The sequence below is a fragment of the Polypterus senegalus genome, chromosome 8 (assembly GCF_016835505.1).
Source record: "Polypterus senegalus isolate Bchr_013 chromosome 8, ASM1683550v1, whole genome shotgun sequence".
Classification (NCBI taxonomy): domain Eukaryota; kingdom Metazoa; phylum Chordata; class Cladistia; order Polypteriformes; family Polypteridae; genus Polypterus; species Polypterus senegalus.
The window spans coordinates 16,652,546-16,679,794 of NC_053161.1; the positions used below are offsets into that span (position 1 = coordinate 16,652,546).

At 42.2% G+C, this 27,249-nt stretch overlaps 1 protein-coding gene and 1 long non-coding RNA gene across 3 annotated transcripts in view; one reads left to right on the forward strand and one right to left on the reverse strand.

Moving 5' to 3' along the window:
• The window catches only part of tbxas1 (thromboxane A synthase 1 (platelet)), a 306,119-nt gene that overhangs the window by 271,113 nt on the left and 7,757 nt on the right, over positions 1–27,249 (forward strand). For both annotated transcript variants that reach the window (XM_039760829.1, XM_039760828.1), the window contains 3 exons: positions 16,277–16,365; positions 24,014–24,151; positions 25,592–25,754. In XM_039760829.1, coding sequence (XP_039616763.1) covers positions 16,277–16,365; positions 24,014–24,151; positions 25,592–25,754 — 390 coding nt within the window. The remainder of the gene's footprint in view (positions 1–16,276; positions 16,366–24,013; positions 24,152–25,591; positions 25,755–27,249) is intronic.
• LOC120533820 lies at positions 18,310–26,909 on the reverse strand. Its single transcript, XR_005634628.1, has 3 exons — positions 26,870–26,909; positions 18,597–18,775; positions 18,310–18,390 (listed from the first exon to the last, which is right to left on the reverse strand). It is a non-coding gene; the product is annotated as an uncharacterized LOC120533820 (long non-coding RNA).

The following is a 27,249-nucleotide window of genomic DNA, read 5'->3' on the forward strand; positions in this document are numbered from 1 at the left end:
CTTTTGAGGGTAATTGTCTCCTATTCTCCATCTGAGTCTGTTTGCCTCACTCATATAGTCATCATCTGTACGAGCGTATACTGTTTACTACAGCATTGTGACTGTGTGTGTGTGTGCGCGCTGTGAAGTGCGAGTCCCCATCTTGCGCCCCAAAACACGAAGCTGAGTCTCATTACTTTAACAACACCAGCCGCCTTCAGCTTGAAACAGCAACAGCGCTGTTATTTATTGCAGCAGGATGTTTATAATGTTTCTTGTATCACACATTGACGGCAGGCTTATAGCATGTCTGTGATCTTTTTAAATGTGCTTATACGGCGAACTGCTACAGCACTGGGAGACTGCGATTGCTTTGGGACACTCTTCCGCGTGTCGTCCAGTTGGGTGGAATCCCACGAGTTTAGAAACTCACTCACACCAGCCATGATTCTTTTTAAAGGTAAAGTGCAGGTTAATTTGTTTTATGTATTTTTACTTTATATTTTGTATTAATCATTTTTATATGAATAGTTTTGGGTTGTGGAACGAATCATCTGAGTTTCCATTATTTCTTATGGGGAAATTCGCTTCGATATACGAGTGCTTTGGATTGCGAGCACGTTTCCGGAACGAATTATGCTCGCAAACCGAGCTTCCACTGTATATGGTCTTTACCTTTGCGGACTCCATTAAAGGAATTTGCCTCTACCCTTTAGTCATGTCAAACATCTTCAAATAGCGAGCATTTGCTTGCCTATCAAGGAGGTCATTGCAAAATCAGCTTGCGTCCAACTTTTGGACCAGGGAAATAGGGCTAGACCAGGGACTGTGGCTCTCCTCAGTTACTCCAAGGTCCAGCTTACACCTGATCTCAAGCTCCACCTCCGCTTGTTTTGCCTCTGGGAGACGATAGGGGTGTTCCCTGACAATCACCCCAGGTTTTCTCATAATGTCATGCTCAACCAGAGAAGTCCAAGTGGGTGTCTCACCCACCACTTCTGGGACTGACAGGATGGCTGTTTCAAGCTCCTGTCATTGGTTGGGTGTCAAACTGGTGCCGAAGTTAAGGTCAACTTTTTGAGTGAGAAGGGAATGGTGCTGTCTGGAGGAGTGGTTTGGACACCTATCCTTCCACTGTTTCAGCAGGTTCACATGGAAAATCTGTTCACTCAGTTGATGATTCGGTTGTTTCACAAAGTAGTTGACGAGACCCTTTCGCTCCTTAACCTCATAAGGGCCCTGCCAATGAGCAAGCAGTTTGCAGTGGGAAGTGGGGATAAGAACCATGACCCGATTGCCCAGGAAGAATTCCCGGAGGGTCATGCCACGGTCATAACAACGGGCCTGTGCTGTTTGAGCTTTCTCCATGTGCTCTTTAGTTCTGGTCTGATTTTCTATCGCGTAACTGCACAATATATTCCAAAATATTTGTAGATGAGAGGGCCTCCTCCTCCCAGCCTTCTTTTAGGATGTCTAATATCCCTCGGGGTTGATGTCCATATATTAATTCAAATGGGGAGAAGCCCATGGAAGCTTGTGGCACCTCCTAGTGGGTAGACAATATGATGGGAAGTAACTGATCCCAGTTTCTTCCATCCTCACTGACCACCTTGCGCAGCATCTGTTTGAGAGTCTGATTGAATCTCTCAACCAACCCATCAGTCTTGGGGTAATACACCAAGGTCTTTAGATGCTTTATTCTCGGCAACTTGGCCACATCTTGAACACTTCTAAAGTAAACGGCGTCCCTTGGTCCATTAGGATTTCCTTAGGAGTGCTGAGTCGTGTAAAGACCCCTTCAAGTTTCCGTGCGATGGTCTTGGAATTGGCGGAACGCAAAGGGACAACCTCCAGGAATTGGTTGGTGTAATTAACAAGGACTAAGATATGTTTATGTCCCCACTCCAAGGGTTCAAGGGGTCAAACGAGGTCTACCCCATTTTGTTTTAAGGGTTTGTCGATTAAAGGAAAGGGAAGCAGAGGAGCACGGTCCCTCTGGGGAATTTGTTGCAGTTGACACTTAGGGCATTATTTACAAAAGCGACAGACCTCCTCATTGATCTCGGGCCAATAGAAGCGGAGCTTTATGTGCTCTAGTGTTTTCTTGGTCCTTAGATGGGCACCCAGGAGGTGTGTGTGCACTAGCTCACAGACCTCCTGCCGGAAGGTTCATGGAACTAGAAACATGGACCACACCTCCCCCTCATGTTTGGCCACCCGATAGGGGAGGTCATTATTGATAACAAAGTGCAGCTTCTGTGGCATGGGATGCTGATGGTTTTGTGGTTGGATAAAAAAAAAGTCAAATATTCTATGCACATTCTTATGTCTGTAGGCCTCCTTCTCTGAGAAGTGTATGTGCCGAGAGTGTTTACCTGAGTTTGCACCTATTTTGTGTTCTGCACAGGACTGCTTTAGAATAGTAAAATGTTTTTTCATCAAAAATTTGAATCTAGTATAAAACAGCAATAGCTTTCTGGCTATTTGATTGCTAACAGGAAGTTAGAGATATGGGAATGTCTTCTCAGACTTTTCACTCCTTTTCATCATAAAGTCTCCTACGGTTGACCAGAGCCACTCCATTCCAATGTTTTTTTTTTTTTTTTTTTTTTTTTTTACTCCCACCATAAGGAAGTGCCTTATTCATCTTGCAAAACTACAGTGGACGTGGGAGCCTTTAAAATTTACCCTTTGTGTGCATTAACAAATCTTTTCAGGCTGAGTGATACCAGTAAGCTGTGAAACAGCACCAAAAGCAGTCCATTGTTTTCATTTTTTCCACCTTCTGTATACAACCAGTAAGAGTGTGCATGCTGTCAAAGACACCTTCATTCAAAATGATTAACATATCAGTAATTATTTTGTGTATTTGATTTACAATTCAACTATAAGAAATAAGTGTATGATTAATAAAAGTGAAAGCATTAAGTCATCATTTAAAATTGTCTGTAAAGTCGGTAAGAATTTTTTTATTATTATTATTGACATTTTCCAGTTGATTTTACATAGTGCACAAAACTTTGAAGATCAAAAAAGAGAAAAAGTTTACTCTGAAACAAAAACATATGGAAAAGTCCTAAGAGGATGACTGCTTTTCCAAGGCAATGTTCAATTGGGAGAAAATTAATTATCTTGGAGTGAACCTTGTTTTGTAATACTTTCCTGGACGAATATCAAGTTCACCATGACTAGCATTTTACATAAACTCCATCCTAATTAATTTCTTCTAATAATTAATGCTGACCAAAAGATTTCTGGAAAATGATTGACTCTTGGCACATGCACATAACAAGATAACCTTAACACACCACTGAATTGCTCTGGTTGCCTTCATTTGTTAAGTCATTTTATAAAACACAGTTAATCTGTAGGCAGTCTCCTTCATAGTCAAAACAAAAAAACTTGTTGATATTCTATTATGAACATTCATATTATTTTTGCAGTGTTTTTATACTTATATACATTTGTAACACTTTTATAAGTATCAATGTTAAATATGGTATTTAAAGATAAATAATTTCTGGATCTTAAAAGTAAGTGTAATTTCTAAAGGCAAATCTCGTGTAGTTTATAAGATATAAATTGCCAAAGTCATATTTAAATGGAATATGTAAAATCCAGAAAGTTGATCCAGAATCATATACTTGTCATTCATGCATATTTGTTACTAGCAAAAAACCCGCGCTTTGCAGCGGAGAAGTAGTGTGTTAAAGAAGTTATGAAAAAGAAAAGGAAACATTTTAAAAATAACATAACATGATCGTCAATGTAATTGTTTTGTGACTGTTATGAGTGTTGCTGTCATCAAGGATTTGATTATCATTATTTCTTTCAATCAGGTTCGTATCTGGAGGACGTGTTGTTTTGAAGTTACATTCCGTGTTTGTCAACCGTTGTAAAGATAACAGGTTTCATTCATCGAAGTATTCACTACGCAAATCGCTACTCGTGAATGCAAGATGTTTAACAGGCATTCCCGGTATTAACTTGTGCTAAACGTACCCTGGTGTAACGTAAGGGGAGCTGACTGTAAAAAGGCAAGGAGGCGCGTATTTTGAACGAAAACGGAGAAGACAACGAAGTAGCGGAAAAGTGAGAAGGAAAACGGTTTAAATAAAGAGCTAGGAAGGTGAATGGAAAGAAGCAGCCAGCGGTGAAGCAAGGAAGACTTTGTAATAAGTACGGGTCGGTGCACGTAGAAGGTGTAACAATAAGATTGTTAAGCCTTATGATAATTTTTCCCGCACGGAGGATTTAGAGAGACGCACTGGGAGAAGTATAATTTGAACCTCTCTACAGTTTCATTTATTTTCGGGTTGTAATGTTCATCATATTTACGTATCATCTGGTCCAGTGGCGGACCGTGCATTTCACACCTAGGCCTTCAGTAGTGCTCCATCTGAATCAAACCGCCCCTCAAAAACTAATTTATGGTTATAGAAACCATCTTAATATGCAGAAATACAGTATAAAGAGCCATTGCATCACAGATAGATAACTCCTGTAGCACAATATATGCCTTTATTGAATAGAAAAAACCAGGGCTGAACAAGTTCCTTTCTACTGCAGCTACAGTCGCGACACACATAAAAAACATCAATAATAACTCATAAACTTGCAATATTTTTTAGGAAAATCGCAACATTCTACTCACCAAAAATTCTGATTATTTGTAAACAAAATCCATCCTCCTCTCTTTCCTCAAAAACAGTTCAATTACTCTGTCGTACAGATTATCTGTGCGCTTCAGTTCCATCAAAAAGTCCCTTTCTATCACCATCGAAACTAATGCTGAAAGTCGAACCTGCCCTGTCGTATTTCTGGCATAAGTTTTAATTCGCTTTAGGGCTGAAAATGTCTGCTCGACAGAAGCAGTGTACACAGGAATGGTCACCGCCAAATATACCAATGTGTACAGCTGCCCCATGCTCTCATTCAGATTTTTTTCATCAGTAGGAGATTTTCCTGCAAAATCATCCATGACATACATTACAGTCAGTTCTGTTTTTAGCCGAGACAGATCAAAAAGTGCTCCATGGCTCTTGTTTTAAACTGGAGAAGGCTGCGTGCGGAAGATTTTTCTTGTATTCCCGAAACTTCTGGGGGTCGAGGAGCGTGACAAACATCAGTTTTTCGTGGTCTTGAAATCTGGTCTGTGTCTGGCAAATAATATTGTCCATAATCCTGCCATGGAGTTGGCGGTAGTGCTCATGAGGTTCTTGCGCTCGGAGCGCCTGCTGTGTGTTCAGTGGCCTCGTAGAGTACCTCATATCGGCTTCTATCCAATCAATGGGTCTGAATACGGTGACGTTGCCGTACGCCTACTAGTGGGCCCTACTGACACCAACTCAAAATCTGATTGGTTGAAGCAACAGTTTAATCGACATTTATTCTGTGTTAGAGGGCCTGCAGAATGGATTGTGAAGGACTCTCTGCCTGGCAACAAATGATGGCTGAAATGTGATTGGTTAAATGCTTTAATACGAAAATACATGTGTGAAAGCAGCACAACCATCGGAAAAGCTATGAAAGGAAGCAGACAGACAATTTGGAGTTATTTAATAAGTATTCATGGACAAAATATAATTAACATCAGTTTGTGATTCAGATATTTTTTAGGCCAGCAGAGAAGGCCTTGCAGGCCCTGACGGCCCACCACTCAAGCTCATGGTTAACTCATCAGGTCTTACATCACCGGTCAGCGCCTGACACAATTCTCTGCCGCTCTCTCCAATAAGATAACGGAATAATCTGACCTTAGTGTTTTCCTCTGCCTCCGGCATTGCAAGTTTTGCGTATAATGTGAACTCATCCTTCCATGTTCTCCATGACTTCGGCAGGTCTTTAGCATCGAGGCTTTATACCCGGCGTCTTCTCATTAAACTTGTATCTCACGAATATCTTGTGCGATCTTGCGATTTCCACGGCTTTATTTAATTTTAGCTCAGACCTGGTACTTAAAAGTTTCTCTCGCACTTTCGCTGAGGGATGGTTTCCGCAGTAGCTGCACTTATGAATATGCTAAGCACAGTCCTTCACCCGCGAATATTTAACTAACTTTTGTAAGTAAGCTGTAAGGAATGAGCCTGCCAAATTTCAGCCTTCCACCTACACAGGAAGTTGGAGAATTAGTAATAAGTCAGTCAGTCAGTCAGTCAGTCAGTCAGTCAGTCAGTCAGTCAGTCAGTCAGTAGTGAGTGAGTGAGGGATTTGCCTTTTATTAGTATAGATGTCCTCTTACTTTTCTGTATTTCTTATATATGTAGAAAATAGCAAAAGTCATTGTATTTGCAGTTGTGGAAAGAGCAGTTCTGGAATTCTAAATGTTAATAATTGGGGCTGTTTCGGATGTTGATGTTCACCTGCTTCAGTATTGCCTTCACTTTGCACAATGCTTTCTGATCTTGCTTATTACAAAAGTGACAGTAGTTTAATATTTTTTCATTTTTAATGAAAAAGTTATACAGTGATTACCCCGCCTATCGCAGAAGTTACGTTCCAGACCCATCAATGAAAATCCGCGATATAGAAAGACCATATATACATTTTATTTTATAGTTTAAGCCTTAAAATACCCCTCCCACACGCTTTAAACACATGTAAACTTACTAAATGATATGTGGATGTTGGGCTAAGTATATGAGTAACATCTCTCTATTATAAAACATTTTAACGCCACGCAAGACAAGGCAGTGAGACAGAAGGACAGCTGCTGTACAGGCTTTTAAATGATTGACGCACAGACCAACAGGCAGAACAGGCATCTTGGCAGAAGCAGCACAAACCCAGTTGCTGATCCGTCCACTTCTGCTTAGAGTGCGTTCAGCTCCCCCCCTTCAGAACGCGAGCAGGAGAGACGCGAAGTGTCAGGAGCATAGCGCGCCTCCGGTAGGGCTGAGCGAAGTGATCGAAACCAGATCATCTCAGAGAGACACTTTGACAACACGCAAGACTAAATATTACAACCTTATGAAACAAAACCAATGAGACAGTGACTTTTGCATGTCACGCCCTACTTACAAACAATTTAAAACAAGTTCACAGACATCTAACCTAGCAGTTGTTGGAATGCTTTTGGCAGACAAATTTCAGGTGCTCCCAGCTCTTAACACAATAAGAAGCAGAACACGCAGCTTGCCAGCAGCAGCTGCAGCTGCAGCAAGCCAGCAGATGATCTGAGCAGATGATCTCCTTTGTGTGTGTTCAACCATCACAAGAACGCTTGTGGCATAGACGCAAAGTGGCAAAAGGACAGTTGCTGTACAGGTTTTTAAGTGATTGATGCAAAGCGCAACAAGCGCAACACAAAGCTGGCCAGCAGCAGCAAGACACCTGCTGAACCAAACGTATCTCTTTAGTGTGTGTTCAGATCCCCCTTAACAATGTGAGCAGCGTTGTAAGTCCCACGAGAAAGAGATTTAACCACTCCCAGGGCAGGAAATAAAGGACAAATATTGTTTTTAGAAAAGTTTTAAAGTAAAAATGAAAATCATGCATATGTAACAATTCCCATGAAAATAACAATCTATTTAAATTGTTTATCCGGTAAACCAAACCCGGGGGTGGGTGAGCGAATCAAGCAGGGGGCAGAGCCCCCTAGTAATAACAGGGCTCTAGACTAACTTTTTGCACTGGTTGCACTGGTGCGCCTAACTTTTTTTCTTAGGTGCATCAGCACAAAAGTTAGGTGCACCCAAATTTTCAACTGCATCACATTTAACACCAGTTTTACACGTTCACTTTATTAATTTATTTATTTGGTTTTTTTGTTTGTTTTTTTAATCGCTGTCCATATAGGCAATATTGACTTGTAAATGATTAACTAACAATCTGGTCAATATAAAGTTCTTTATTTGAAGGCAAGCACAATTCTACAAGAAAGGTAACTTACTGAAAAAGTGTTGGTGCTTAAAGTGCTTTACTGAGCTGAAATTTAAACTTAAAAAATCTCAAGATAAATTAACTAAAAGAAAATCTAAATTGAGTGTTTTAAGGGCTTCAAACTGAACATCTCATGGCTCAATGTCTTATGGACTATCCTCCATTGCAGTCACATGCCACTCGGATGGCCAACTCCTGTAGTTTGGCCTTCTTGATCTTTGGCCTTGACTAAACCAGCTGGCCACACTCTCTCTAGCATCAGAATCTTCCAGACTTGGGCATGAGCATGCTCGACCTCAATGTGTCCAATAAGTATATTCACCGGTCTTCCTCTCCGCAAGATACGACCGTACACAATGACACATTCCTTTGTGACGATATCTGTGTCTCCGTCGATCAGGAATGCCATGTACGCACTGTTCGCAATTTGCACAGACGTCTTTTTTTTCAATGTATCTGCAATGACTCCTATAAATTGGCGACGCGACATCATTGCTGTACGTCGGGTTTACGTTCAAGCCATTTTTCTTCATAAGAATTATTTCGGACTTGAATTTAGTGAAGGGAAGTTCTTCTTTGCAATATTGTAGGCAGCGTTAAACTTAATTATCATCGCGACCTGATCTGATGATCTGTTTGTTGCTGCCTGCCGCTGAAAGGCAGCGGGAGAGGGACACTTGAGCAGTGCATTTATCACGGCATGTAATGTGTTTTATAGATGCATTGTGCTTTTTCAGCATTTCAATTCTAAATGTATTAGAACCAGTCACAAATGCACTACTGCCGGCCATGGTCTTTCCCCACACTCTTTACAGTAAATACAGTGCATTATATTATCGGCTTTACTGTATCTTAGCCAGGGAAACTGGTCAAGCCACTCTTTTCGAAATGTATACACTTTACCCCTTTTAATTTCAGTGGGCTTGGACTCGATCGTATGTGGCTCATTATCTAATGCCGTCTCCGGACTAGGGCTTGCTATAACTTGGGAGGTTGATGGCTCCGTGTCAGAGCATTGGTTATGATTTTTGGACGGATCAGGCCCTAACTTAACATTCTTAACTAAAAAGCTGTCAATCGTTCTTTTCATCTTCTCTCATAATCCGCGGCTACATCCACTGTTTACCTGATGGGCTACTCACCTCTCTCTGTCTGACTGCATCACATGCATTTTCAAACGTACACACGTACAGGAATATCTGGACCACGGCCAATCAGAGGGGGGATCCGCCCTTCACTATCTCTGATTGGTTTAGACCACGATATGGGCCTAATGTGTGTCTGTTTTCCCCCTCGAACGGCTGGTCGCACCGGTGCAACCTTTGATTTTTTTTAGTCGCACCATTGAGAAATTAGGTCGCACACGCACTCTAGAGCCCTGAATAATAATAATATTAATAAATCCGCGATTTAGAGGGAGCGCGATAGCTGAACCGCGATATAGCAGGAGATCACTATACATTTTTCTGTTTCTGGAAGTGCAATATATTTATATATGCAGTCGTGTTTTTTTATATATTAGATATGGTTAACGTTACCTTTTTTTTCAAGCATGCTTAATCCATTTTATGGCTCACCTATATTTTATTAACTAGCAAAATACCCGCGCTTCGCAGCGGAGAAGTAGTGTGTTAAAGAAGCAATGAAAAGAAAAGGAAACATTTTGAAAATAACGTAACCTGATTGTGAATGTAATTGTTTTGTCACTGTTGTGAGTGATGAGTGTTGTTGTCATATATATATATATATATATATATATATATTTACACACACACATAAACATATACTGTATATATATATACATATCTATACATATACACATATATACATACATATATATCTACATATATACACACACATATATACACACATATACATTCATACACACACATATATACACACAAATACATATATATATATTGGCGCCGGCGGGCTGGAGCCCGGCCGGGGACGCCAGGAGGACGTGAGGAGGGCTTGTGCCTCCTCCAGACCGCGAGGGGGCGCCCGTCCTGGTTCTATTGGGAGCCACGGGTCGAGGGCATGGAAGCCCTACCCTGTAGGGGCCCGTGGTTACCGCCAGGCGGCGCCCCGATGCCGGTTCGTCCCGTGTGGCCCTCGGCCGGGATGGAGCCCGGCCGGGACGCCTTGGAGGACTGGAGGAGGGCGTGTGCCTCCTCCAGAACGAGTGGGGGCGTCCGTCCTGGTTAGACAGGGGGCCTCGGGTACAGGGCTTGGAAGCCCAGCCTTGTAGGGACCCGTGGCCACCGCCAGGCGGCGCCACAGTGCCTGTTTATTCGGGAGCCCGCACTTCCGCCACACCAGGAAGTGCCGGGGAAGACGACCAGCGAGACACAGATGGCTTCGGTGCACGGCCGGCACTTCCGCCACACAGGGGTGTGGCGCTGTTAAGTGCCGGGAAGCAGCTGGAGCCCGTCCGCTCCCCATAAAAGGGGCCGCCTCCCTCCAGTCGGTGGTGGAAGTCGGGAGGCAGAAAGACTGAACTGGAGAGAGAGGACGGGAGGCGGCCAGGAAGGCAAAGAGACTGTGGGCCCTGGACTTTGGGGGAATCAGTGCAAGAGGCACTGGGGTTCGTGAGTGTGCACTGGACTTCTGTATTTGTAAATAGTGTAAATAAACAGTGTGATGGGTGACAAATTGATGTCCGTCTGTCTGTGCCGGGGCCAGCGTTCACAGTGGCGTAGTCGGCAGGATGCTCCGCCTGGGACAAGGCGGGGACCTGTGTTCAAACAAAATATTTCTGTGAACGGCCCGGCGCAGCAGCGACCCACACACTGGCGCGGAGCGCCCGCACGACTTCGCGGGAGCGCTGCCCCAGAAACCGCCTCCGGACAGCGGAATGGCTTTCCCCGAGTGCGGAGGAGAACCCGACATCGCCGGAGCGCAGCGGGCTCCAGTCGCGCTGTCGAGACGGACAGCCAGGCCGGCGTGGCAGCACAGAAGGCCACACCGAGGCGGGGGCCTCGGCATGACGGGATCCGGGAGGTAAGTGCCCTGCCCTGCAATCATCGGCCCTTCGGGGTCGGTCTTACCTCTATTCTTACAGGGAGGGACGAACCGGATCGCGCCCGTGGCAGGAGCACGCCGGGCCACGGGCTGTCGGCAGCGCGGCGACGGCGGCAGCAAAGAAGGCTGCGGAAACGGAGCGCTGCGGCTCAAGGAATCGCCCGCAGCCACAACGCGCGAAGAGGCACGCCTCCGCACTCGGAGCAGGGAAGGCAAGATGGCGCGGGCCGGATGTCCCGCCGCTGACAGGCACGGGATTGGCGGTGTGTCTTGCGTGCCGCCGATGATTGGATAGAGGCGGGCCCAAGGAATGCCAGTCTCGTGCCAAACCGAGACCCGATTGGGCCAGAGGGAGTGGCCCAGAGGAGGCAGGCGTCGCGTGGAGCTGATGGACAGGTAAGCCCAACGACGCCTGTCTCTCTCTCCACCAGCGGCTCGGCGTGCGCCGGAGGAGTCCCTTCGCCCGCCAAGCCGCCCTTAGAGGAGCTGCTACGTGTTCTCGCCGCCAGTGTGAGCAGCTGACGGAAAGGCGGTCGCGGGAGAGACGCCGCGTGAGACGGAGGATCGGGCGCGGCGCTGGAACCGGAGGCCGGCAGAACACGGCGGGGGTGGTGAGTATTACCGTCCCCGTAAAGCAAGTGGGGAGGTTTGCCGAACATGGCTGTGACCTTTTAGGGGACGATCAGCTCCGAGTAGGCAACTCCCGACAGCGACGCGCGGTGCAGACGGCTGAAGAGGCTGGGAGATCGAACACGCAGGGGCTGGTAGGATCGGGGCTGCTGAGTGCCCTGGGTCCTAGCGCCCTGCGCTTCAAGCCCGCAGCTGTCTCCTGCCGCTCTGCCTGGACGCAGACGGGGCTGGATTTGAGCTTTTGCTGTGCTCAGACCCAGACCGTCGGGCGCCCAGAGAAGAAGGAGGAACCGAAGGGTGAATGCCGGTTCCTCCGATAGGAGAGGGCGCGGCGCTGGGTGCGCGCGTCCGGAGAAGGGCCGTCCTCTGTGCGGGCAGAGGAGATCCCCTGGGCGGCTGGGCGAGCCGCCTGCGAGAGCAGTGCCGCGGACAACAGGCGGACGGGCATGGAACCTCGCGACGGAGGACTTCAGCAGGCAAGTCAGGGGCTATCGGAGGGGGCAGGAGCACTGCAGGTACGGAGACCGGCAGGGCACTCGGGCTGAGTGTCCTGGCAGTGCTTCTGGCCCTCTTTTCCTTTTTCCACAGGCCCAAGCCCCGACGAGTGCTGGGACGACGCGTCAGGGACCTGCCCTCCTGAAACGGGCCGCCGCGGGAGGGCTCCACGCCGAGAGGCCAATAGTGTCCCAACTGCGGGGAACAGCGGGGGCGAGAGCGGCGCAGACCACAGGGGCGCGTTTGCGCCGGCGGGGGTGCCGAAGACGGATGTCCCAGGGTGCCGTGTTGGACCCTGGGGGCATAGTAGGACCCTCACCGGGACGTGCTGCCTTTCGGTTGTGCCGCTCGACCCACGTGTCCTCGCTAGCGGTGGGGCACTGTGGCCGCCGGCCGGGGCTGGAGCCCGGCCGGGACGCCCAGGAGGACGTGAGGAGGGCTTGTGCCTCCTCCAGACCGCGAGGGTGTCCGCCCTGGTTCTATTGGGAGCCACGGGTCGAGGGCATGGAAGCCCTACCCTGTAGGGGCCCGTGGTTACCGCCAGGCGGCGCCCCGATGCCGGTTCGTCCCGTGTGGCCCTCGGCCGGGATGGAGCCCGGCCGGGACGCCTTGGAGGACCGGAGGAGGCGTGTGCCTCCTCCAGAACGAGTGGGGCGTCCGTCCTGGTTAGACAGGGGGCCTCGGGTACAGGGCTTGGAAGCCCAGCCTTGTAGGGACCCGTGGCCACCGCCAGGCGGCGCCCAGTGCCTGTTTATTCGGGAGCCCGGCACTTCCGCCACACCAGGAAGTGCCGGGGAAGACGACCAGCGAGACACGGATGGCTTCGGGTGTACGGCCGGCACTTCTGCCACACAGGGGTGTGGCGCTGTTAAGTGCCGGAAGCAGCTGGAGCCCATCCGCTCCCCATAGGGCCGCCTCCCTCCAGTCGGGGGTGGAAGTCGGGAGGCAGAAAGACTGAACTGGAGAGAGAGGACGGAGGCGCCAGGAAGGCAAAGAGACTGTGGGCCCTGGACTTTGGGGGAATCAGTGCAAGAGGCACTGGGGTTCGTGAGTGTGCACTGGACTTCTGTATTTGTAAATAGTGTAAATAAACAGTGTGATGGGTGACAAATTGATGTCCGTCTGTCTGTGCCGGGGCCAGCGTTCACAATATATACATAAATACATACACACATATATAAACATATATATATATACATATACATACATATCTACATATATACACACACAGCTATTTCAGATCAGTGCAATACGCTGTTTGTTAAAACGGTTGACTCCGCTCTTGTGTGCAATAACAAATCAAATCATTCAGTTGTCTTTGCTCATATGTCATTTTAGAGCTGGACGCCTGGCATCTTTTTTTGGCCACAAGTTCGTTTCTGTTTGGTGTGAGGTTCTGTGTTGTGGAGATTCTCAGGATGGATTGCAGGTGCTCATCAGTGAGGCGACTCCTGTGTGCTGTTTTGTTAGTCTTTATCACTGAGAAGAGCTTCTCACACAGATATGTGCTACCAAACATGCACAAGGTTCGAGCCGCATGTAGACGGACTTTTTGTTCTTCAAAGTCACCAAAGCGCCGTGCAAACTCAGTGCGAATAACTCTAGCTTCGCAATAACTTGCAGCATCATAAGGTAGACTTGATTAACGCGTAAGTGTTCGGCAAGGCAGCTGAAGCGCTGCATTATGGGATCTGTAGTTTATTGTGTTACCAGCGCTTCATATACCCGGGCTTTAATAACAATAATACAGTATATAAAATGATCTCGGGCGGATATAATTACGCCGGGCGGATGTGGCCCGCGCCCTTGAGTTTGACACATATGGACTAAATAGAACTTGAAAAGATATATTTTTTCAAATGTGATCGCAATTCAGATAGAGTTGACGCAAGACTACAGCCTGCATGCCTCAATGAGTCATCCTCCCTCGCTCTACTTTTTACCGCTCATCTAATGAATACACTGAGTATGGCTTTACCAAAACAATCATTGATGGCGAATAAAGTATCCATTATTCGAGTATGTAGATCGGGATATATATATATACATATATATATACCCGCGTATCGCAGCGGAGAAGTAGTGTGTTAAAAAAGGTAGAAAAAGAAAAGGGAACATTTTAAAAATAACGTAACATGACTGTCAATATACAGTATTTGTTTTGTGAGTGTTACTGAGTGTTGCTGTCATCAAGGATTTGATTATCATTATTTCTTTCAATCAGGTTCGTATTTGTAGGATGTGTTGTGTTCAAGTTACATTCCGTGTTTGTCAATCGCTGTAAAGATGACAGGTTTCATTCATCGATTCGTTTCTTACTGCATCAATAAACAGCTCGCCTTCTTCTTTATCTGAGACCTGACACACTGCATGCACGGGTTTTTTACACTGTCTTCCTTTAGCGGGACATTGACTTTTTCCACCGTGTGCTTTGTTTCCACAGTAGCTGCATTTATGAATATGCTTATCAGACGCTTCATATTTTTTGCTGCCTTTTCAATTGTGTAATTCGGTTTTTGTTCAGCGCTCTTGGAACTGTTGCTTTTATCTGTGCACGCGCCAGTTCACATGAGCCACTCGGTGTACATATATCGAAGGTTCCCAGCTGTGCTGGTGCCATCTCGTGCTATGTCCATAGCTGTATTTAATGTTACCTTAGTCCTGGCACTTAAAACTTTCTCTCGCAGTTTCGCTGAGTTTGTGCCAAACACCACCCTGACCATCTCATCTTCCTCTGCATAAGCACAGTCCTTAACCCGTGAATATTTAGTGGGAGTTTGCTATTGGATTGCCGCTGACGGACGGCCTTATATGGGCAGGCACTAAATTACAAACGCCAGCGGCAGCCCGTCTATGAACTTAATTTAAAGTGTAGGTTTACATCGTGCTTTGTTTCAAGTAGCAGAATTCATGAATATAGTTGTATATGTCACTCGCTCGCTTCTTATTGTTTCGCTGCCTTCTCAATTATATAATGCATGTTTTCTTGAGCGCTTTTTTGAGGTCTTCCTGGTTTTCTATGTACTGCGTGATTACGGGAGGCGTGATGATGTCACACGAAACTCCCCCACGGCGTTGAAGCTCATCTCCATTACAGTAAATGGAGAAAAACTGCTTCCAGTTATGACCATTACGCGTAGAATTTCGATATAAAACCTGCCCAACTTTTGTAAGGAAGCTGTAAGGAATGAACCTGCCAAATTTCAGCCTTCCACCCACACGGGAAGTTGGAGAATTAGTGATGAGTCAGTGAGTGAGTGAGTCAGTGAGTCAGTGAGTGAGTGAGTGAGGGCTTTGCCTTTTATTAGTATAGATAATAACCTGCAAAGTATTGCAAGGTACTGCTGTAAAACATTTTAAGAAGAATGCAGAATATAATTACAGTACAGGACAGCTTTACTGAGTATAACCATTCACTCCCTTTATATATATATCTTTTTATATTTTGTTGTAACTTTAAATTACACTGGCTATAAAGGCCTCACAGGCAGCATTAAAGGTATTTATGTGAAAAAAACTATTATTAGGTCATACACTTAACACTGGCAGGCTGAGAAAAAATCCAGTACATAACTAAGCAGAAGGAATATGGTAGAAATAAAAACACTTAGATGTGTAAATATTGTTCAAGGACATTTCTCATCAGAATAGTGATATACTTTTATGTTTTCTCATGATATAACACCATGTGCTAAAACTGCCATTATCATTCAGTTGCAGTGTGAAAACAAGTGTTTAAATAAAAGAAAATAAAATCTTTTTAATTTTTTTAATATAATATTGGTGTTTTTGAATATTTTTTATTACTGTTACTTGAGCAACTATGAAAAAATCTGGCAACATTCTTAATCATTTCACATTAAACAAAGCGCCGAAAGGTTATAAACCTAGCATGCTAAAAAATACTATGTGGTCAAGACATTGTAGCAAAGATCACTTAAATTAGGAGTAGCATGTCACAAATCGACCTGCAGTAACAGATCAAGATTGTACTTTCACTTGGAGGACATTGATGTAACCCTTTACTTTTTACATACTATCTAAATATTTATGAATTTTCTTCAGTAATACACAAAAAGTGACACTGTTTGTTTGTGGGAAATGCTTATTTAATCTCTGGAGACTAAAATATGTCCTCTAATATGCAATGTGTTACGTTGCCCTAATTTTGTTAATCCCATCAAAACATTATGAAAGTGAATCAACGGTAGAACTATTTAATTATGCCCACACTTATATTTTACTGCATTCTATGATCTTTTATTAGGAAGTTCTGGATTATAACAATGTGCAAGAGCTGCCTTACCTAGATCAAGTGATTTCAGAGACTCTGCGATTATTTCCACCTGGATTTAGGTAAGTTCATCCATTCTGCCTTCATTTTTAATCCATTTTTGAACCAAAACAGAAGTCTTTCTCTTAAACACTGGACAGAACACCAACCATTGCAAATAACGTTAAAGTAGACGCCCATGCTTAATCTTACTGGACAAGTTTTTAGTTGCTATTGACCCCAGCATGCTGTGATGTGTGAATAGGAGTAACATAATGATATGAAGAAAACATGCATCCTCTATTCAGACAGTGACCTATGTCTGGGGTGTATGCCTGATTTTATTTATCATGCTGCCAGTTGCACTAGATCAATGTCAATACATTGGCAGTAATTGCTACTCATTTCTACCAGCAGCCAAAATTTGATGGTTCAGCGCTCTCTTAGGATATAGTATCAGTACCGGAGAATCTTAAATGCTGCAGTGTTTTTGTTTATTGTATTCTTACCCATATATTTTTGTCACCCACAACATATACAGTACATATGGTGAATATATGTAAATGTATTGAGATATGTAAATGTATAACATATTTGCATCTATGCTTCAAACATAGCATTTCATTAAAGCGTGCAGTGTCTTCTACCAAGTGAATGCTACAGGCTTTTTTCTAGGCGCTATAATATATAGGTAGTAATTCCAAACTACACCATCCTTTTCAAAAGAACATACCTTTGGATAATATGAGAAAGTGCTAGGGAACAAGACCTTTCAATTACATTTTCAGATAATGAATGGCAATTAGTCCTCAAGAAAAATTCACTCTTCCTCAGTCTGTGTCAAACATGATCTAACAGAATTGAAAACTGTAGGCTATCCAAAAGCAGAGGCACTGTTGTCTTGTATGCTTCCCTTGGTCTCATGTCCATTGCTTAGACAGTATTAAAATAAATATAATCAAACAAACCTGAAGTAACAAACATCTGTAATCCTTTAATGGCTATATTTGGTGTAGCTGCCAAAGTGACAACTGCTGTTTAATAAGCAATCTGTTGTGATAACTGTCAGCACACTATTTTACCTTGTTCACCTATATGGATGCAAAACCACCTACCATAAGAGAAGCTATTTTATTTAAAACCATAATAAATTTGCAAAGAACATTTCAATGGTGCTTTTGAATTTTGTAGGCATTTATCTGTGCTACTCTCATTTAGCAAAATAAGATAAACCTTCGCTTACCTTTCAGATAATTTGCTATCTCTGATTGAGGACTTACACATTTTCATACTTTTTATTTCTTTGTTCTCAACTGATCTTATTATAATGTATTAATGTTTCTTTTACTTATCCATAATGTATGCATTGTAAATATAAATTAAACTAAATAAAAAAATGAATATTTTAAAATTGGCCTGTGTTGTATGAGGGTAAAATAAAAAATTAAAGGCAATTTGAAAATTATGCATTAACTGTAACGGATCGAAGCTGATATCATACAACGCTTTGCAATGATTTGCTGGTAATTCGAACACACATAGCGCAGCACTCTGTCGTTAGTCTAGTTGAAGCCAAAGTCAAATGAACATGCATGCTCCTCTGCTGGACTGCACAATTGTTGTACAACGCATCATAGTGAGAGTCATAGGGAGTGAAACCTGCTGCAGTTTACCGAAGGGTACCCAGATAGCAAGTAGTCGTTAAATCAATGTTAAGTCAACATTAAAGTGTTAACATTAACATCATTGAATTGATGAGCTTGCACCCTGATTTAATGTTGAAACAACAATGAAATCCTAACCACAATTCTGCAGTATTTCACCCATTTTTCAACATTGTGTAAAAGTTATATTGTTTTATTATGCCTGCTTTATCTACAGTCAGGTTTATTTATTACTGTTTATTGTCCAAATAAACAAAACACCCAAATCTGTAGTTTCACAGCAACCTTTTTATTGAAATTGTACATCTTTACACAAGATCACTGATCAGTTATTACTTTTATTTTATGACCAGTTCCACCTAAGCAATCTGTGCAATTTTTTGACAGCATCTGCAAATTCTTACTCGGACACATTTTCCTCCCCCATTCACAGTTTCGAGGCATCTACAACAAACAAAAGAAAAAAGGGAATGAGCTTGTTTACTGCGGAATTGTGCAGATGCACACATTTCAGAATTTCTTTCTGAATAAAAGTGTATGTCTGTGTCAGCACTACATTCAGTCTTTCATTAACCCAAATTAACAGTCACCTAGGAATAACCTAATGAAGTTTGCATCAGTCTTTAACATTTCATATACAAGTCACTCACCAAATATGCATATCTGAAGTGCTGTGCCTTTAAATGTATGTTTCCTTTTGCTGCCATCCTTGACTCTTTTCCCCAGCCCAATTTATTCCAGTTGACAGCTCATTCATCAGGGCACAGGATAGAATGCTACAGACCTGACCTTGCAATGATGCCCCTCCAATAACTGCAAAGCAGTCCACCTAGTGACATGCAGATGGGATGAGAAGAAATTAACTTACTGTAGAGAGTACAAATTAACTCATGCACAATTGATTTATTGGCAGGTTCTATCCAGAAGCCAACATGTTGGCTTGCCGAGTATTCATCTTGTGTAAACTTTACTGCACCCTAACTTCATCATTCCCTATGGTACAGTATGTGCAGACCATAGTTGATATCCAAACGTGCAGCAACAGTGGACAACCTAATCCATTCTCTGATGAAGGCTTCTGCCATATCAGTGTGGCCTTGTGTGTGCAGTGCTGATGGTCAAGCAAATCAAGCTTCACAGGTTACACTTGTTCTTGTGCACTCTAAACCTTTCTACCCATTCATACATTTTTCACTTCCATACTGAGCTAACATCATTTGGTGAGTTTCAGCAGGTTTCACTCCTTCTGCTCAAAAGAAATCTCACAATGGAGTGTTGTTCAACAATGGTGCAATCCCATAGAGGAGCGTCCTTGTTTATTTGACATTGGCTTACAACTAGATTGTGTTGTGTGTGTTCAAACTACCCATAAGCCAGTGCAAACATATTATATTGTGTCAGCTTCTATCCCTTGTGGTTACTGCTTAATTTTCAGATGGCCTTTACTTTTTGATCTACCCTTGTGTTTATGTCTATACTGGAATGTATCTTTAAGTCTTTTATTTAATTGTTACTGAATTTCTTCATTATTTTGAATATAGTGAGCAGAAACAGGGAATCAGTTGTTTCATTCACTGGACTTAAAGCACAGTGATCAAATGTAAACTAAGAAAATGTAATCTCATCAAAATTTAGAAAGATAAATGACATTTCATACTTTTAAAATATTCCTGATTTAGATCCAGATAACACCATTATAAAGTAATACATATAGAAAACTTTATGTATTCCATTTAAACTAACTCTAAACAATGTGGCCTTTGTAGTGAGCCAGTGAACCTGCCCACTTGCGGTGTGACTCATGGGATACAATCCTTCTCTCCAAAGTCCCCAGGCAGCAATGATAATGAAAAACTGTGCAAGAATTTCCAATTCACAAGTATATAAGCTGGTTATGTAGGAGCTTATTTTGTAGAGATTAGGAGCACGCACTGATACACCGCATTGCCGCACCCACCACATGATGAACCAACTCAGGATCCCAAATTAGGACCCGAGTGTAGCCATGCAACGGGTGACACCTCAACACCACACAAGTTCAGATGGAATGGAACCAGTGTGAGGTTTTTTATGGTGGCCGGAGTGCCAATTCATAATTATTTTGTAGTGCAATTTAAATAAAAAATTATTAGTAGTCTTCCATTATAAAAATAAACAAAAGTCAAAAAAGTAATTTCACAACAGCCGCCAGACATACACATCTACTTAATAGCCTTTAATTATATTATAGAGAATTTCTTTATGTCAGCCTTTTTGGGTGTGTTCACCTACGGCAATATGTCTGTCTCTCAGCATAAAGCAACTCGTAACCCCGTGGACCAATTTTGTTGAAGCGTGGCACACTTAATCTTCAAAGAAGTTTGTCGTGACAGTTAAATTTTCATTGAGATATCCTTAACGGGTTACGCTGCACACAATGTTAAAATTTCAAAATCTCTCATTTAAAAGCAAATATGTGAAAACGCCTGTCTTAAAATGATGACAAATTTTGTGCGACTTTAACTATAAATTAGTTTACTGTTTCAGTTTTACAACAGCTATATAGCAACTTATATATTTTGTGTATTTTTCTTTTTTTCACTTCTGAAAGCCACTACTGATGGCATACAGATTCACAGTACAGTGGAACCTCAGGTCAGGAACGTCTCGGACCACGTACAAATCGGGTTACGACCAAAAAGTTCCCCAAACTTTTGCATCTGTTCACAGCCACACACTTGGGTGACGAACAAGCCAGTTTCCCTTCCGGTTCGTACGCGCTGATGATTTCCGCACGTGTTCAGTCTCTCCCTGTGCATTCTCTGTGCAGCAAATGAGCGAGAGCGCGAGAAGGCAGTTAAAGAATGCACCGGGCTTGTTTTTAAAGAGACTGCTTCGAGCATTGTTTTAATCTCGTTGTATTTAATGAAGACTTTTTTCTATTGGATTTTAACCTCCACTTCACATCTGTTTTTAATGGGATCATTTATTTATTGAAGGATTCTGAAAGCACTGCACATTATTTAATTTGGACTTTGTTTCTAATAGTTGTTTTGTTGATTTTAATAAAAGCACTTGGCAGTTTTTGCACCATCCAATTGCTTCATTGTAGTGCCTCAATGTCGTGCTCATCGGTAACATTACCGACGGTGACTGGTTTAAGGACTCCCGGAAGCGAGATGGGAGCATGCAGCGAACCCTCATCGTCACAGACTTTAACTCAAAACTATAATCTCCTCTCCACCTAGTTCCTCCTCACTTCCTTCATGCCAGAACTCGACTCATGCAAGGTTAGTTTTCTTGGTTTATGGTGTGGACTATGTCCGGCAGTTTATCCTGGCCAAGTCCCCCAAGCCGCCAGATGGAGCCCTCCCTGCATTATGGAGGTGCCCCGAAGACCAGCAGGGAGTCATGGACTATGTAATTTTTATACACGACCCTGCTGGATACCACAGGGGCCGCAAGAGGGAGCTGCAGAGAGGACCGAAGACTTATTTGTGCCCTATAACCCAGAAGTTCGTCAAAGAAAGAGCAACGGGCTTCCGGGGTGAAGAAAAGAACTTTTTACCTGACCCTGAAGTGATACAGGATTACATGGACTGGGGATTGGGAACACTTCCGGGTCAGGGAATATAAAAGGACTGTGGGAGCTCCCAGACGGCGAGCTGAACTGAGTGGTAGGAGGGCAACGCGTCTGGGAGTGGAGGATTGATTTATTATTGGAGTATTGTGTTTATTTATGAGTAGTGTGGAGTGGAGGGTGCATAGTGCACATTATTATAATAATAATTACTGTAGCAATTTTACCTGGTGTTTGGCGTGGTACCTGAGGGTTCAAGGGAGAGATAGTGCCCCCTACTGTCACAATGGTTAGTTTTTGTATAAATTACGGATTTTTCAAATGTTCATTTTTTTCCCTGTGCTTAAAACTCATTAAAAAAAGTGTTTACGGCGAGCGGTTTGTAAGGCTATAGTGTGAACTCTTACAATGTTAGTTTTCTCTGTTCAAGGTTATTCAGTGTTATTCAATGTTTTTACATTTAGTTTACTATTACACTGTGCATTCTATGGTATAATTAACTACTTTTATGTTTAAAAATCTTTAAAAAAATATATTTACATGCAGCTCGTACGGTCCAGAACGGATTAATTTTATTTACATACAGTCCTATGGGGGATATTACTTCGGGTCACGACCAAATTGGGTTGCGACCAGAGTTTTGGAACGAATTACACTCGTGACCCGAGGTTTCACTGTACCAGTTAATGAAACACCAGCAGGCTGTGTGCATGGGTAGGAAGTTATACCTTGAGTGCGTGTGCAAGTGCATTCCTGCATTGGCAAGTTCAGTGAGGCGTGTGAGGAAACCTCTGCATCAGCAACTTGTTTCTGCTTACTAAAGTCTTCCCAGTTTCTTGAGTGCAAACAAAAGAGAATGAGTGCATCGGCTCCTTAGTTCACACGATGCATTCTATCATAAAAGGTTAATAATAAGTTAAATGATGTTTCTAATCATAAAGGTATAAAATGCAAGCAAGGAAAATGAAAAGTTATCCAGATATGAATGATTTACCCTGTGATGTAATTCATAACATTAAGTACATTTTTACTCAATATTAATCTTACACTAAACTAACCTCACAACACCATTATCTACAGATTATAGTGAGTCACGATTTCACTGACAGTATAGTTTACTAGGGTGACTAGACATCACATTGACAGGGACAGTGCAGATTTCAGGCTATGCGTCCAAAAAAATATTTAAAGACTATTAAAATGTCATGATTTTTCACAGGCTGCCCGTCTAGTAAAACAATACTCCGCTGAAACAAACATCCTCACAATATATTTAGAACATAGCATCCAAAACTATGAATCGTGTGCCACCCATTCGTCCACTCTTTGAAGAAATATACGTATAAAAACGTGGTTAAAACTCCCGATGGGGAAAGGTTGATTAAGAACCTGTGTTAAATTTGAACAGCATGGCAACAAGGACCAAGAACCACACAAAAACGGACAGTAATGTCATTAAGTAGTTTCCACATTAACCACTGTGTAGAATCATATGTGTTTTGTGTTTTTTTTTATTCTTGTTCCCTGATCTTTCAGTGATGATGATCAGATAAAGCTGACATTAAACAAATGAGGGTGAGCTTTATGAGTGGGCATACATGTTAAAAATGTGTTCAGGTTTGGTATTTTGAAAATCTGGTAACCCTGCAGTTTACCATCAGAGTGTCACATTCACCTGATATCCATATAAGTCACTTGCTCTAACAAAGTTTAACTTTCACTCATGTTCTTGCCCAGTATTTCTCATAACTTTGCAAGACCCATTTTATAAAAATCTAAATTGCCAGACATTCTCATACACAGAAGGAATTAATTACAAAAGTTTTTTTTTTTTTAATGTTAATTGACAATTACAAATTGTGGTGCGTGTGTATTTTTATGCTTGTGTAAGTGAGAGGGGTGTCTTTAATGGACTAGCCTGTCCTGGCCTGTTTACAGCCTTTTGCTCAGTCTCAGCAAGGTAGCCCTAGACACTTGAAACACTGAAATGGATTGAAAAGGTTCCCAGTCCCAGTCTATTGGGGGCTACAGGCCTGCACAGTCCTCAAACAGACCTGAATGTTAGGCCATGTGTACATTTTATAGCTTATTTTTTTTAACCATGGCTCATTCAAATATTAATATTTAATCTAAGTATTATTGATGTAGCATTTATACATTAGTAACATTTTCTGGAATAAAATATAGCATTTTCTAATAATGAGACTATTTTTATTATTATTATTTAGTTTTATTATTACTGCAAAGAAATAAACATGGAAAGGAGTGTCAAAGGGAGCATAACATAAGATATACAGTTATATGGGTTGAATAGGCTGCAGCCCCCTGCACTTGTACAATTGACAAAAGGATGGACAGATGCTCTATTACTAATTATTACCTGAACTCAATTGTGTAGGTATACACATAGTCCTACACAAGACATAATTAAATAGACATTGACAACTAATCAAATGATTATTCTACAAGTATTGCTGACAGAAACTTTCATCTGTTTCACCATAACAGGTTTGCCCGTGATGCTTCTCGTGATTGCGTTGTGAATGGTCAGTTCATTCCCCGAGGTGTAACTATTGAGATTCCTGCTGGATATATACATTATAACCCTGAGTATTGGCCAGAGCCAGAAAAATTCATACCAGAAAGGTAAGTGCACTTGGTGCTGTTTTGAACATGTTGAGTGTTGTGATTTTGCTTACATGAGTTCTATTTTCCTGGGCTTTGCAGAATTCCAGAAGAACATGATTGATCCTGTTGCACATTTTGATGGGAAACATCCTCAAAGTTGTCTCAACAGAAGTCTGTTGAGAAAACATTGCTTTGTAATGGTTTGACTATATGTGTAAAGTACGCCTGTTCTCCCTGTGTTTCTCTCAGTTTTTCTCCTGATGCCCTGCTTTCCAAAGAAGTGCAGGTTAAGTTTATTAGTAGCTCAAAACTGGTGTGATGTTAGTGAGTGTGAATGTGTGTGTGATTGTGCTCTTTGTTGAACTGGCAACCCATTTACTGCTGAATTCTGCCCAGTATTTGATGCTGCTGAAACAGGTTTCAGCTATCTGTAATTCTATAATTAAAAAGAAATTTTGGAAAATTCATGGATAGATGAGTGGACAACAGAACACTCCCTTGCTGCATTTGTACAGGAGGAAATAAACATCCTTACCTACATACATGTGAAGATTTCCAGTTTTTTGAGTACGTATTTGGTTTTCTGTGGTTACTTTTGGATTTTAACAGAGATCATTATTGTATTTGTAGGATTATTCAACAGAATCAGAAATGCTCCATAATTTATGTTTAATTCTCAAAGAAATGCATATGTGTTCTAATACCTTTTAAGAATATAAGATTTTATTATTTCATTCATGTTTCTTCATTGTTAAATTAAAAATACAGTAATTAGGATTCCTTGTCCTTAATTGCTTCTAAATACATACATGTGACAACCACACACACACACACAGACTCATTTATATGTAAATGTAGTGTCAGGTAGCACAGTGGAATAGTGGTAGCTCTGCTGCCTTGAAACCAAGGAGCTCAGGGTTCATGGGATGGATTCATTCTGTGTGGAGTGTGCACATTCTCTCCATGTCTGTGAGGGTTTCCTGTGGTGGCTTTAGTTTCCTCCCACTGCCCGGGGGCATAAGGCATCGGTGAACTGCCATTGCCAAATCAGCCTGTGTTTATGTGTTTAGCCTGCAATGGACTGGCTCCAGGTGCCCTGTGACCCTGCCCTGGATAAGTGGGTTAGAAAAATGGATGGATGGATGCATGCATATATAGTACCTAGCAAAGTAGTTTTCAATTTTTTTATTTTAAGAAATTTCATAACTAATAACTATTTTTTTCTCCTTAAGAAGTGAGTATAGAATAAAAATAGAAATTAAAATATTATGTCTACTTATCTTTTTATTGGTGTGAAGGTGAGCTTCGAAATGCAAGGCAGAAACCTAACCTGGATAGGATACCATCTGTCAATTTTGTCATAACTTATATTGAAATGTGTCTTCAGCCTTATCTACTATCTAAGATAAATAAGAAATCCTTCTGAATTTAAATTGTTGTATGTATTTGATTTCCAAGGTTTACACAAGAAGCCAAGGCCAAAAGGCACCCCTTTACATACCTCCCGTTTGGAGCTGGGCCCAGAAGTTGTATAGCAATGCGTTTGGCACTGCTTGAGGTGAAGATAGCCATGGTTCGTCTTTTACAACAGTACACCTTTGAAACATGTCCAGACACCAAGGTTTGTGAGGTTTATTTCTGTTTGTGTATATATAAGTGACTGAAGGCTTGAAATATAAAACTGAATCTGGTCGCCACATGTTTGTTGTGGAAAGTGAGCATGTCAATCCACAAATGCTACTGGTCCTGACGACTCCAGCAGATATCACTTTAACTGCTGCTTTACTGAATGTGTTGGAAAAAAAATAAAACTATTAGATTGTTAAAAAAAATGACCAAAACATTTGGTTTTATATGATTTCATTGCCTGCTGTGAAAGTCTGTTCTTCCTTTGATTAGTTATGTTGTGCTTTTGACCCCTGGGTCTAGCAGAATTACAGCAACCACTATTTCTAGCAATCCTTTATTGTGTAGCCAGTCCAGCAACACTAAACTTAATTTTAATGAATAACTGTGTCAGATTTTTATCTCAAAGCCTACTGCTGCTTACCTTTGTGTTGGATAGAAATAGCATTGAATGTTTCATTTAGTTTTAAAATTAGTACAGTGGGGTGGAATAAGCTCCATGAAGTAACCAGTTCACTGCTGCAAAATGTACTGTTCAGCTTAAAGTACTACTTCAGACAGCAACAACAAAAACTAATCATGACACAAATAGTAATTTTACACTTAACTTGTATAAAATAATGATTTAGTGTACAATCTGCATGTCTCTACCAATGAGTCCTCACACCCTCTCTGAGTAAAAGTGAGTCTCAGCACTACTGTATACAGTATCTGTCTACTGAGGAATCACTCAGGGTGTTGTCCATCATCCCTGAAATGGCAAGGAAAAATGGAACTCTGTTTGTCGTCTGTTATAAACTCCTCCTGCTCTCTAACAACAACAACAACAACATTTATTTATATAGCACATTTTCATACAAACAGTAGCTCAAAGTGCTTTACATATTAAAGAATAGAAAAATGAAAGACAAAATTATAAAACAAAATAAATCAACATTAACATCGAATAAGAGTAAGGTTCAATGGCCAGGGGACAGAAAAACAAAAACTCCAGACGGCTGGAGAAAAAATAAAATCTGTAGGGATTCCAGGCCATGAGACCACCCAGTCCCCTCTGGGCATTCTACCTAACATAAATGAAATAGTCCTCTTTGGATTTAGGATTCTCACGGAAGGGCTTGATGATGATGATGGTCACGTAGACTTCTTCCTTTTAATCCGTCCATCATTGTTGGAGCATCATGAAGCTTTGAGTAGGTGGAGGTGGCGCAGGCCACCACCACAAAGAAACCGGAAAAAGAAACAGAAAAGAGAGTAGGGGTCAGTACCGATTTTAGAGCCACCATGAATAGTTATTATGATGAATTGAACATACAGAGTATCAGGATTAAGTTAAATTACGATTAAAATTAAGTTATAAAAAGGCCATGTTAAAGTAATGTGTTTTCAGCAGTGTTTTAAAGTGCTCTACTGTATCAGCCTGGCGAATTCCTATTGGCAGGCTATTCCAGATTTTAGGTGCATTAACAGCAGAAGGCCGCCTCACCACT